This window comes from Sceloporus undulatus, chromosome 1 (assembly GCF_019175285.1).
Source record: "Sceloporus undulatus isolate JIND9_A2432 ecotype Alabama chromosome 1, SceUnd_v1.1, whole genome shotgun sequence".
NCBI lineage: Eukaryota > Metazoa > Chordata > Lepidosauria > Squamata > Phrynosomatidae > Sceloporus > Sceloporus undulatus.
In genome coordinates, this window is record NC_056522.1 from 221,300,458 (window position 1) to 221,313,456 (window position 12,999).

At 39.7% G+C, this 12,999-nt stretch overlaps 2 protein-coding genes across 26 annotated transcripts in view; one reads left to right on the top strand and one right to left on the bottom strand.

Moving 5' to 3' along the window:
- The window catches only part of NEB (nebulin), a 215,393-nt gene extending 213,326 nt beyond the window's left edge, over nucleotides 1-2,067 (top strand). For all 24 annotated transcript variants that reach the window (XM_042478209.1, XM_042478218.1, XM_042478235.1 and 21 more), the window contains 2 exons: nucleotides 589-698; nucleotides 1,275-2,067. In XM_042478209.1, coding sequence (XP_042334143.1) covers nucleotides 589-698; nucleotides 1,275-1,448 — 284 coding nt within the window. In that variant the 3' untranslated portion in view covers nucleotides 1,449-2,067. The remainder of the gene's footprint in view (nucleotides 1-588; nucleotides 699-1,274) is intronic.
- Nucleotides 2,068-3,414: 1,347 nt separating this feature from the next.
- Nucleotides 3,415-12,999, bottom strand: part of RIF1 (replication timing regulatory factor 1) — a 37,705-nt gene continuing 28,120 nt past the window's right edge. The window contains exons 29-35 of one of the 2 annotated variants that reach the window (XM_042478435.1): nucleotides 9,762-12,596; nucleotides 8,211-8,357; nucleotides 7,633-7,710; nucleotides 7,399-7,514; nucleotides 5,752-5,905; nucleotides 4,797-4,905; nucleotides 3,415-4,437 (exon numbers count right to left, since the gene is read on the bottom strand). In XM_042478435.1, the coding sequence (XP_042334369.1) occupies nucleotides 4,223-4,437; nucleotides 4,797-4,905; nucleotides 5,752-5,905; nucleotides 7,399-7,514; nucleotides 7,633-7,710; nucleotides 8,211-8,357; nucleotides 9,762-12,596 (3,654 nt within the window). In that variant the 3' untranslated portion in view covers nucleotides 3,415-4,222. The remainder of the gene's footprint in view (nucleotides 4,438-4,796; nucleotides 4,906-5,751; nucleotides 5,906-7,398; nucleotides 7,515-7,632; nucleotides 7,711-8,210; nucleotides 8,358-9,761; nucleotides 12,597-12,999) is intronic. The other variant, XM_042478443.1, reaches the window with a different exon arrangement.

Sequence of the window (12,999 nt, forward strand, 5' to 3'; positions counted from 1 at the left end):
TGGCATCACTACAAACCTAATGCCTGTGGATACAATAAGGGAAAGTAACGGCTCACTATTTTCCAATGCCTTAGGAAAATACAGTAAGGGAAAGTGTCATGCAAAGATATTTTCTCCAAGGAGTCCTGGTGACGCACTGGTTAAATGCCAGTACTGCAGACATTCCCAGCCACAAGGTTGTGAGGTCAATACCAGCCAGGGACTCAGGGTTGTCTCAACCTGTCATCCTTCCAAGGTCACTAAAATGAGTACCCAGCTTGTTAGGAACAATTAGCTTATACTTTGTAAACCGCTTAGGGAGTGCTTAAGTGCACTCCCTAAGTGGTTTACAAAGTATAAGCTAATTGTACTTTCTATTGCTATATTGGCTAGAAGAATTCTGTGTTCCAATTTCTCCATGCATCTTTGTTAAACATGAGAGAGGTTTCTCCAAATCATTCATTTGTATTAATACCAGTTGTCATCAGAACCAAATAAAATGCAACAGCACTCTTTTCCCACTGTAATGCCTTTTTGACAGCACACTGAAAATTTTGAAGATCAAGTTTCTAGTGCCTTCCTGTTACTCACACCCATTTTCTTTTCTAGTGGATTATAAGCATGCAAAAACGGTAGAGCTGCCACAACAAAGATCATCTTCTGTTGCCACTCAGCAGACAACTGTATCATCCATCCCCTCTCATCCATCCACTGCAGGGGTAAGCAAAACAACAGGCTTTTCTGTAGGCAGATTATCTTTCGGAACAGGGTTGGTGCATGTAACAGGCTGCTGTGCTTAGAAAAGCCACATATCAAATGCAGGGCCCTCTTCAATTAATAGTAAAAAAAATTCCCTAAATTAATGGGGGTGAGGCACAATTGTAGGTATCCAGATGTTCATTTCTGGTTTTGCAAAACTGGTTTTTAAATGTAGTGAGTCCCAAACTTTGGCCCTCCAGGTGTTTTGGACTTCAGCTCCCAGAATTCCTGATTGGCAAAGCTGGCTGGGACTTCTGGTAGCTGAAGTTCAAAACACCAGGAGGAGCAAAGTGTGGGAACCACCATGTTGAAACACTGCAAGAGGGCCCTGTGAGCTACAGAAAAGATGAACTGCTGCTTCTACAGCCTTTTGGCAGAGGCAATAAACCTCCCACCCAACCTCAGTAGTATGGAGGAATCTGTGCCTAGGGGATACAGGAACAGCCTTGGGGTGCAATTTGTTTCTCCAGGTTTACCCTAACATACTATATGTGTAACCTGAAGATTTTTCTTTCTTTTATAAATGATCACAACAGAAGACGTACCGTGCAATGTATGACTACACAGCAGCAGATGCAGATGAAGTGTCCTTCAAAGATGGTGATGCTCTTGTCAACGTCCAAGCCATTGATGAAGGATGGATGTACGGGACTGTGCAAAGAACCGGGCAAACAGGCATGCTTCCAGCCAACTATGTAGAAGCACTTTAAGCCTTAAAAAGGGTGACCGTCCCTAAAACATATCAACAAGGACAATAAAAAGGCACCTTACATTGCAACTGCCTGTTATTACCTTTAACAGCTTCTCAGGTACCTGTTTTCCTGTTGATATGCCTTAGGCATTTGGTCTGTCAAACATGTTCAGCAAATGTTATCAGAACTGAATTGTAAGATTAGTCACAGTATCAAGAGGGAAGCATCATCATCCTATCAACCTCAACCATTATCTTCAATTCATTGGAGTTATGCCAAAAAGGTGGTGGTGGGGAACTTGTTTGATTCTCAATTCCAAGATATAGATCACCTTTTTGGAATCAAAAATGAATCCACACACTTTCTCAATACAAAAACTGTGTTGGTTTTAATGGTTTTCTTTTCAAGCAACATAGTGTTCTCCTTGGATATTCTAATTAGGTGAATGTATTTATTTTGTTTTGTCAGTAACAATATTGTAAAGCTTAATACCTCAAACCAGTTAAACACGGGAAAGCCTCTCCTCTTGTCTGCTTAGAGAATGCTGATGCATGCCTTTTTCATCTGAGTGTTCTGGGATCACAGTGCTGTTATTCTCTCTTAAATTAGTGACTAATAAATTTCACATTTCTGCACACATTTTGTTTCTTATTTTGGTGGAAAAGGTGTGGGGAAAAACATATAGAGTCTGCCCTCCCCATACATGGGGGATCTGTTCCAGACCACCACCCCTGTGTATGGGGAAAAAGCATATGCTCAAGCCCCATAGAAAAAATGGGGTGTGTGCTCACGGCGGCACGCAGGGTGCATGGCGTGGGTCCACACCCCATTATTTCTGCTGGAGCTTGCCTTCCACGTAAGCTCAAAGCCACGGATGGCAAGCCTGCCTATGGGGAGGGCTGACTGTAAATATGAAAGGAACTTATTTTCTACGTACTCAGTAGACACTCAAAAGGATAATTTCCCATATTGTCCAGAAGAAGCAGAGAACACATGATGAAATGTGTTTGACGTCTCTGGCTATGGAAATAAAATATCTGTCATAATTAGTAGCCATCCATAGCTTTATCCTCCCTGAATTTTTCTGCTTGCGTTTTAAAAGGCAGTAAGAGGACCTGGTTTTAGTCTAGGAGCCCAGAGTTTGAATCCCTGCTTAGCAATGGAAACCCACTGAATGGTCTTGGGCAAGTCATTCTCTCAGCCTCAGGGGAAGGCAATGGAAAATTCCCTCTGAATAAATCTTGCCAAGAAAACCCTGTGATGGAGTCACTGTAAGTCAAAAATGACTTAAAGGAACACAACATACAGTAAAGTGACCCATGCTTGGATGCTTATTTACTGCACAGAAATAGTAGCATTCACTACTAGTCAAGAAAACCAAGAAATACATTAAGGGTGTACTACCTATGCTTCTAATGTCTCCAAACCTATGTATAAAAGACTACTAGAAGCAAATGAGAACTCATAAAGGAGATACCACAGATAAATATATTTAAGAAGGGAACTCAACCTGGACAGGAGTTTAAGAGTGCTGCTGAAGACACAGCTGCAAGCCATTCCAATAAAGAGAGAGTTGTTGAATAAACAGCTTCTCAAGCAGCTCAGGTTTTCAAAACACACATGCAGGGGGGAAATGGTAATGGATTAAGTACAAACACGGAAAGTTGTGTCAGGGTGACTAGTTTAAAATGAGATTAGGTATGAAGAAATGTCTACAACGAAAGGATTGGAAGCTATCTTCAGAGCAACAGGAACAAGCAAAAGCACCTGAGACAACTGAACAATTTCTGTGGTTCTTTGGATCTCTGGCTTTACCTGCAAGCACAAACCCTATACTTATTCTATGCAAACTTGTTCCCTTCCTACACAGAGGCTTCTTTTCTCTTTGGAAGTGTTAGCTGTACACAGTTTTCTTGCACATGGACTGCCAAACTTCTTTCAACCATGCCAGAATCAAACCAAAATGACTACGAACATTCACTATTTTATTTATATATATTTGTTTCCTAACCAAGTGTCTCACATATCTCTGTCCAAACTGGCAAACATAGTATGCTTTATTCAGTGAAAATTTCTCCCATCCAAAGATATCACAGTTTATTGCATGCAGAGACCATAATTTATAACATCTGTAACTGGTAAAACTATACATAATATACAAAGTTATTTCTGCCCAATCTACTTTATCCTGGAGGAGGGAGAAAGCATAGCTCTGTTGCGTATAAAATTCTAAGGACTTGTGATTTGATCCTGAGAAAACCCACTGGAATTGTGTACTGACATGTTTTCTTTTGCATAACAGATGCATGCAAAAATAGGCTGTGTATAAAGCTGAATAATTATTTGGAGATACTGGTTAAGTATTAATTAAGCACTGTACAATTTCACGTGAAAAACCTACTGTACACCCTAATATGAAAAAAACAGCACTTTCAAAAATATCAGGAATTGGGAAATGACTTCAAACTTCACTCTCATCAGTGAAATCCAGGTTTTCCCACTATGTCTGATGCAGCTCTGCATCAAAGCCTGCTTTTTAAAAATATAACTAATCTACTAAACATGAAGTTTCACAGACTTTGCACATCTTAAAATTTGGGGAAATGTGCATAGCAGCAATTATAAAATTGTCAATTTGGATAGGGCACAGAATTTTAAAGGTTAATGCCTGCATGCTTTCTTATTTTTTTTTAAAATGCATCAGTTGAAAACATCAGACTCATGAATTCACCCAAAATAAAAATACAGGATTTTAGAAATAAGATGTTTTTTTAAAGAATTACATAAAATGATTAAACAGTGCTCTCTTGGGATGAAGACTTCCAACGACTCTGTAAATTTTTCATAATACAATTTGTCATGCTATGGAGTTTCTCTTGCATTTCAAAGAGTTCATTCCCTGAATATCTAAGAAGATTTTCAGATGTCATCTGAGCAGCAAGTGTATTGATCTGGGCCCAAAGGTCTACAGTTGACTGGTCATCTGCCCTCAAGGCAACTGGCTCGCCTGAGAAGAAAATAAAACAGTAAACACACATCTATTCACGGACACCCAGCAGAAATTATTCTCGAGATCCATACCTATGTTAATGGTATGCAACATTTATCTATCCAATTACACGCACCCAATCTTCCACCCAATGGGAAGAGGCATTGCTAGTGTGATACATAGAGGAGACCTAAACATACAGTAGAAATCACAGTATGGTATGGTAGCAATCACACTGCCGATGATAGTATAGCAATAGCCTTAACATGGGATGCAAATGGTTTAGGTTGGGTTGGAAATTGTTAAGGTCCTCCAAATGTTGCTGGACTGCACTAACACATCTCACACAGTCAGCATTACATTTCTGGCATATTTACCTGCTACAGCTTTATCATCACTCATGGAAAAAGCCTTCTCATCAGTGCCATTGACAGACTTTTCTGTATCATCCTGATCAGCAGTTTCCTCAAGTCCATGAGATTTTATCTACATATTTCAGAGGAAAAACAGGTGATCTTTTCGTAAGTTTGGAAGTAGTTCTCTATACAACAGACTGGGCTATGGTTTTTCATTTTATAAAAAAAGGCTAGATGGATGGAGGGAATGTACAGTACCCCTCCCAATTCACAGGGGATCCGTTCTGAACCTCCCTCCCCCCATGAAAATGGTGACTCAGAAATATCTGAGTCTCACTGAAAATAATGGCGCATGTGCCGCCATTTTATCCCCCTCTGCTTATTCCTCCTGTGAAGAGTGAGACCGCGGACTCCAAGTCTGCAAAAAAGGAGGGACAAGTGTATATGTATACAGTGCAATTATTCCTTCTAAAGGAGGAGCTTGGTAGTCTGGAGTCTACCAGCTGGGCAGTAAAACAATATTACCCAGCAGGGGCTTTTGTCTATTTGAGAAACTTTGCAGGTATGTTGAAAAGATTAGCTGCATGTGTACAGGGAAAATTCCCCAAAGTCCAGTTAATTTAGAAACCAAAAAGGAAGTGGGAGAAAAATGGACTTATCCAAGAATCAGGTAGATTTAAGTAGGACAGGAGTGGGGAGAATCAGGAACAGAGGTTGCAAACCAACTCCCCTCATAGATCATGTAGGGAAGTTAGAAAGGGAGAGGAGAAATACTACTCATCATTAAATCTTCTGAAACCTCCCTCCTCCTGCTATATAGAAATTAATCATTTAGCTACAGGACTAACTCCAAGACATTTAACAGAACAATGGTGAAGGGGGGAGATCTCAGGAAAGCACAAGAGTACTCTCCATGCTTATCAGAGCAATTTTCTCATGCATAGTTTACTGGAACAGTTGACTACAGATGACTTACCTGCTGCTCATGGTATCCTTTAAGAGCCCTTCTAACATTCGACACTTTGGGAGAACGAATGGGAAGTGTTTTGATTTCAGCTGCTGACAGGGAACTCAGATCACCCACAGTTCGGATGTTCTTTGCTCGAATGAGCTGTCCTAATCCTCTGGCCCTTAGTTAAAGCCAAACATTTAACAAGGTAAGAAGAGCATGCTCATTTCCAATGAGATGTCAATATGCACCTTGATCAGAATTCACTGCGCCTATTAAAATTGCAATTCCATGTATGCAAATGTGTACTTTAGTCTACAGACTTTGCAACACTGTAGCATTTAGTTCACCAAGCTTTTTCCCAAAGCAAACATACACGTTTGCAAAGGGACACTCTGCTTCCCACACTAAATTTTTATCTCAGTGCAGTTTTCTATCAGGTAGGAGAGCTATGAGAATGTAGGGCATGTCCTGGAGAAGGAGGGCCACGGGCGGAGGTGAGTTTCCCTTGACACCCCTGCCTCAACACTTCATTACACACTAATTAAATGTGAAATGTGAGAAGGAATCACAGAACAAGATGTGAATAAAAATAGGCCCCCAAAACTACTAGCAGAGAATTTATCATGGAACCAAGATAAGCCAAGGACATCCGATCAACCACTTTCATGTGGTAAAGCAAAGATGCATAATCTTTTTGGAGAAAGTGAAATTCAATCTACTTGTACATCTTGAATGGCACCAAGATGAACAAATCTCTGCGATGCAACCAATACATGGTATGACCTACCAATACCATGTAAAAACACTGGAGGCTGATGTCACACCAAAAGGAAGGGCTTTGAACTACTGAGAATTGAGGTAAAAGAAACAACAATTCCCACAATTCCACAACACTGATCCATGGCAGTTAAAGTGATGTCAAATTGGATTACTTCTGCAGTGTGCATGCAGTCTGGGACTCCCAATAGATTGCAAAAATGCAAGCGAGTAAGAGATAAAATATAGGATAGGAAACCGTAACACAATGGGAAAGGTGAAAGGGCAACACAAGAACCAAATCCAAATTAAAGGACAGTTGGTCTGGAATTCTTAGAGCCCTGGTGGCGCAGCGGTTAAATGTCTGCCCTGCAGCCACTCACTCAAAACCATAAGGTTGCGAGTTCAATACCAGCAAAAGGGCTCAAGCTCAACTCAGGCTTGCATCCTTCCAAGGTTGTTAAAATGAGTACCCAGATTGTTGGGGGCAATTGGCTTACATTTTGTAAACAGCTTAAGATAGTATGAAGCGGTATATAAATGAAGCTGTTTGTTTGTTTTTTAAAACAAGGACAGTAAGCAGAAGACACAACCCTAAGAAATAGGAGGTGAAGAATGACCTGATCCAAATGAGCCAAGGTGAACAACTGAGGGAGGAGCTCGTGATCTGACTAGAAAAATACAAGCTATACAGGTTACAATAGGTTCATACGTTGCCTGGGAATTGATGGAAGTAACCCATGCTGGATGGCTCCTTCACTACAGAAAATAGACAGCTAGCCATGTTGTTCTCTGCATTTTTTTCTTGTTGCTACTGCCTTTTTGTTGTTGCAGTCTCTGATATATCTACCATTCAAGGAGATTTTCAAACAGTATTTGCTTGGAAGTCTTTTGCCTCCCTGATGTGCTACTTACCAAATATTTGAGGTTATCTGTGGCAAAATAGTGTCAACTGGTGCTTTACAGCCCACCAATGCAGGATATATGCTTTCTGTAGGAGCTGGTAAAGGTTCCTTGACCATTTCAGCGATCTTAAAACAAAACAAAATATTATTACCTTGGCTCAGTTTAATTTAGCTGAATACAAAGAAAAAAAACCAAAACAAAACAAAAATAGAGAAGAGAAACATAAAATGAAAGCCATCTTACTAAACACTTCTTTGAGCTCTTATATTTATGGCTACGAGATCCTGGGGACAGAGATCCTTTGACTGGAGTGGTAATAGGCTGGATGGGAGAAGAGGAAAAAAGCTCTCTCAGGAACACAAATATCACCTAAAAACCCATCACTAATTCTATTCAAGTAGTCTGACTGTAACTGGGGCTCTTTAATTTAGTAGTATGACAACAACCAGTTTAAAGGAATGGGGCACATACTTCCTGAGGCAATTAATACTTCTTTAGTGATCTAGCAGAGTGTTAAAGAAAACTAGAACTTCCTTGCTACTTTCTTGCCTGAATGCTGGACTTTAAATTGAAGCAGCTGTCCCCATAGAACAGTAGAAAGCACTTCTGCATATCATGGTTTCACTGCTCTGGACACAACTTTTGATGGACTGTAAGTAACTAAAGTGGGAAGAGGGTCAGAGGTGCCAATCCCCGTGTTGAAGTGCTCTCTACACAGAAATGTCTGAATGTAAGCCTCTTTTGTATGGTTAAATATTTGTCTATGGCAAAGCTCTTGAATCTCAAGCTATTATTTATTGGGAAAGAAACCCAGTTATTACCTTGGCTTGGGAGCTGGGTGAAGGTTTAACACTTTGGAAAGATTGAGAACCATTACAAGAATGGATTCTAACCACAGGACTACGCCGGTCAATATCATCTGCTAATTCTTCTTGGTAAATTGGATTGGCAAAAGAAACACGTCGATTCTGTTCACAGAAATTTAATAAAATTATTATTTAAATAGATTTAAATGCCATAGACATATACAGATTAAACTTATATACACTGGATGCACAAACTGTCTACATGCAGTTTTTTTAAAAAGACATTTAAAACAAAACCATGTAGTGCTTTATACTCCTAGGAAAGTGAATAGCAATGTTGTTTAAGTGCATTAAAAAGCCAACATGAGTATCAATTAAGTTATCAGTAATAACTTTTCAATAGCTGAATGTGAATTAATACTACCTGATTTTGTAATGATTCACCATTCTATTTGTTGTGTGCCTTCAAGCAGTTTCCAACGTATAGAGACCTCCCTAAAGTGAACCTATCACGTGGCTTTCTTGGCATGATTTGTTCGGGGGGGGGGGGGGGGGGCTGAGAAAGTGTTGACTTGCCCAATCAGTTTCCATAGCTGAATGGGGGATTTGAACCCTGGCCTCCAGAATCATCATCCAATGCTCAAATCACTACACCTGGCTAGCTCCATTCACCTTTATATAAACCTTGGTCCAGTGATATTGCATCTCAGGAACAGTGGCAATGTTTCCAAAGTGCCTTGACTCTAAGATAGGGATGCAAGTCATTCCATTGTTTGTTATTGCATGCAAGAATAAATTATTTCTAATGCCTCCTGCCCCACCCCCACACATTTTTTGTTCTATCCTGGGACATTTTAGCAAAAAATCTGTTTACATTAAAAACTAGTTAGTGTGAAAAATTTATTTTTGTGTTTAAAAAATGGAGGTTTTGCACACCATGTTGGTTTTTTGCATAAAAATTAAATTTCCTGTAAAACATTTTAACCCCCCTCCCAATAATGACTAAATCTCACAGTTGACCATGTTTCGAAAGGGGGAGCGATTTCCCTACTCAGTCATGGAAATCCACTTGAAGGTACACAACAACAATAACTTAATAAGATACTTTTTCTCATAGAGGATAAAAAAAATTAGATGTACTCTTTACATCCAGTCATTCAAAAAATAGGCTGCTTGAAGCCAGCTGTTTTCTCCCATTGTTGTCACCTTCTTTTCCTTGCCACCACATGCCATTAAGCAATTTCTTTACCTTCTCTTCCCCTGGAACAATACTAGCAAGGTGTACAGGATCTTGGGTTTAGAGATTGTGACAGATGCCTGACACCCTGCATATATAAAATCAGATTCACTGTGAGCATCAGCATTTATTCTGACAAGGAATTCAGAAGCTTCTTTTGCTTAAGACATACCCATCCCCAATGATCTGAAACTATTAAACTCATTTAACATGATGGATATGGGGAGGTAGAAATGACAAAAAACTGAGATGTTAATCAAAAGGGAGGGAAAAGTAGGGTATATTATTTTATAGACATATAACATATAGAAATTTAAAATGAAAAATACCTTGTTTGCAGGTGATGGAGAATCCTCCTCTTGTTGTCTTTTTACTCCTCTCTTCAAAATACTGGTAGAGGGAGAGGCTGATGGAGACCACACACAGCGTGCTTGCACGCCATTAGGGCTTTCACTCATCTTGGCCAAAGATAAAGCATCAAGTTCTTTAGACCTGAGAGGAGAATCTGTGTTACTTCTGTCCTTTTGTACCAAATCTGAAGTTTGATATCCCACCGATGTGTCTGCTATTACACTTTCTGCATTTTCTTCCTGGCCTACTTCAGTTTCTTGAGGTTCTGGTAGCACCGTTATGCAAGCTACTGTAGCCTCTTCCACAGCATTCTGAACAACATTGATAACTGTTTCACTAGAGGGTTTTTCCTCAGGTTGGTCAACATCCATCCCTGCTTCTTCTAATTCATCACTCTGATTAGTGACAACCTTTTTTTCAGCATCTGGATCTGTGTCCACTTCTGATGGACACTGCGTAATAGATTCTTTTGAATGAGAGTCTGCTGAACTTGGTCCAGAAGCTTCTTCAGCCAGATCAACACAACCCAGGCTGTCTGTAACAGGCCTGTCACTTTTGACACATGGCAAGTTCTTTGGTTCCTCTTTTGGAACTTCAACTTCTGGTAAATGCCCATCAGATTCAATATCTCTTCTTGAATCTTTTAGGTCAGCCAAGTCCTTTGAGAAAAGTAGTGGGGTACTTGTTGCACATGGTACCACAGTGAGTCTTTCCGCAGATTCAGACTCTTCAGCTTGAACAGATGGTGAAGCCATTGCTGCTTTACTAGGTGCCTTTTTATGTTCTTTTAACTTTGATTCTGGAGTACCTACTTTTTTAACATCAGCTGTTGACTGTTCTAACTGTACAGATGACTTTTCATCACAGCAATCACAGCTCTTTGATCTTCTGGTCCGCTTGCTTCTTTTATGCAGGCATTCAGACGGCTCTGTTTTCTCAGATGAACCAGAAGCAACAACTGTTCCATGGGCATTATCTCCAGAAATATCAGTAATATTGCTTGTGCTGCAGGATGCAACAGAATCGGTATCAAGAATTCTAGTTCCCTGCTTACTTTCTAAAGATGTCTCTGTCAGCATTTTGTCAGAAATTTTCTCTGGATGGGAAGTCTCTCTATACAGTGGAATGTCCATATTTTCTTTGTGTTCCAAATGGTCCCTACCTTGGAAGGTATTTTTGTCTCCCTCTTCACTATTATCTGAAACCAGAGGTATGCTCATATGACTCTCAGATAGGATCATCTCTTTATTTTCTACTAAGACTTTCTGGATTTCTACTGGACCTTGTGAATGAACATCTTGGCTTTCCAGATCTTCTTTTACATGGTTTCCAAGGGAACTGATTTTATTTTTCAGTCTTCCTGATTTTTTCCTCTTGGTCCCTTCTTCTCTTACTTCAGAATTATCCGACTCTGAATTCTCTATACTAGTAAGCAATCCTTGTGAGGCTCTTCGGGTATGGTACCGTGGAGGCTCTTTTGCTTTCTCAGCAGCAGCATCTGGTGCAGAGTCTTGCAGGTCATTTATGTCAGAAGCACTGTTATTGCCTTCAGACTTCCTAGTGCTTTTGCTACCCTCCTCTTGGCTATTTCTTGAGGTGTGGCATTCATCTGTGATTATTCCTTCTATAGCATTACTTTCATGTATACCTCTTTGTGTATCTATTGTTTTTTCAGGTACAGATTTTTGCTTGTGTGAAACAGTCTCCTTAACCTGGGGAGCCTTCATTAGTAGAAGCTTTTCATCATCTTTATGCCCATCTTTTTTCTGCTGGCTGTGTTCCTTATCTTGACTATCTACAGAGCCTTCTATGGTTTCTGACTTTCGTCTTAAAGAACGTCTTAATGGTTTTTGATTAGGTGAAGTTTGTGTGGTTTGGCTAACATTAGATATTGTTTCTCCTGATACGTCTATTACTGGAGGGGTATTCTCTTTAGAATCTACATTTAGTCCTGTTTTTGTCTCTGCAACATTGTCCAAAGTTTGCTTAATTTCTGTCTTTATATCTCCAGTCACAGTCAAACTAGAAGCCTGAGACTGAATGTCTACCAAATATCCTGCTTCTTGTGCCTCACCAAGTAACTCATGTTTCTCCTCAACCTGTGTGGTTACAGCTACTGCAATAATTTTTTCTTCATCAGGATGTGCTAGCTTTGTTTTCTTCTCTTCTGAAAGTTCCGTTTTATTTTGCCTAAGACTTGACCTCTTTATTCCAACTGTGCTCTCAGAAAGCAATTTTGAATTCAACGTATTTTCATCTTTTGCTTTTTTGACTTTGACATAATTCTCTAGTGCATCTATGATTTCAAGGCATGACCTTTTAGTCCGAATGCGGCCTTCTTCCTTTTTGACTTTCACAGAATCATTATTCTCAACAGCTGATTTTCCTTTGGAAGAGCCATTTGAACTCACCATGCTTTCCTGCTTGGCTGACAAAGGAATGCTTCCAGATGGTCCTGAGGTATTACTAAAAGAGGAGGGACTGAAGGGTCTGACGTCTGAACTATCAAATTTTTCCAAAGTTATGAAGGACTGTCTTCTGCTAACAGGCTGTGGCGTTCCAGAAATGACATCACTAGAAGCAGAGCTCATGTTGCTAACATCAGAGGTGTTTTCACTTAAAGAAACATCTGGCTCTCCTGAAACTGTTTTATTAGCTCCAATTTCTGATTCCTTACAGTTTGACTCTAAGCTCTTTTTATCATGTTGCTCATCAGTGGTGAGAGCAGTTTTCTCTGGAAGTACATCTGTATTGCACTTTTCAGTAACTTCAGTACAGGGGATGACAGGCAGGTCACTTGCCACTTTTTCATCCTGCATTCAAGTAATTTGTTGTAATATTAAAAATTAAAATGAGTATACTGACAATATCATTCATATCTAATCTTTCTATCAGAAAGCTCAAAATAGCACTATGTGGGACATGCTGGCAGCAGCTCACTCAACACAGCCTGATTAGATCAACAAGACTACCGATCATGTCTCAATCACGTTGACATTTTAATGATTTTTTTGTTCTGCCCCCAAAAATTCTTGACCCTGCTTCTCAAACACTGTGTTAGAATTGAAACCTTATTTTACTACAATTTCAGAATTTGTTCCAATAAGAACAAAGCAGGAAAAGAAACATGTTGCTGTCACTCAAAAATGTACTCAAGAGCAAATTAAGCCTGAACTCTCACTAGAAGTCAAAATTACTAAACTGAAGCCATCGTAG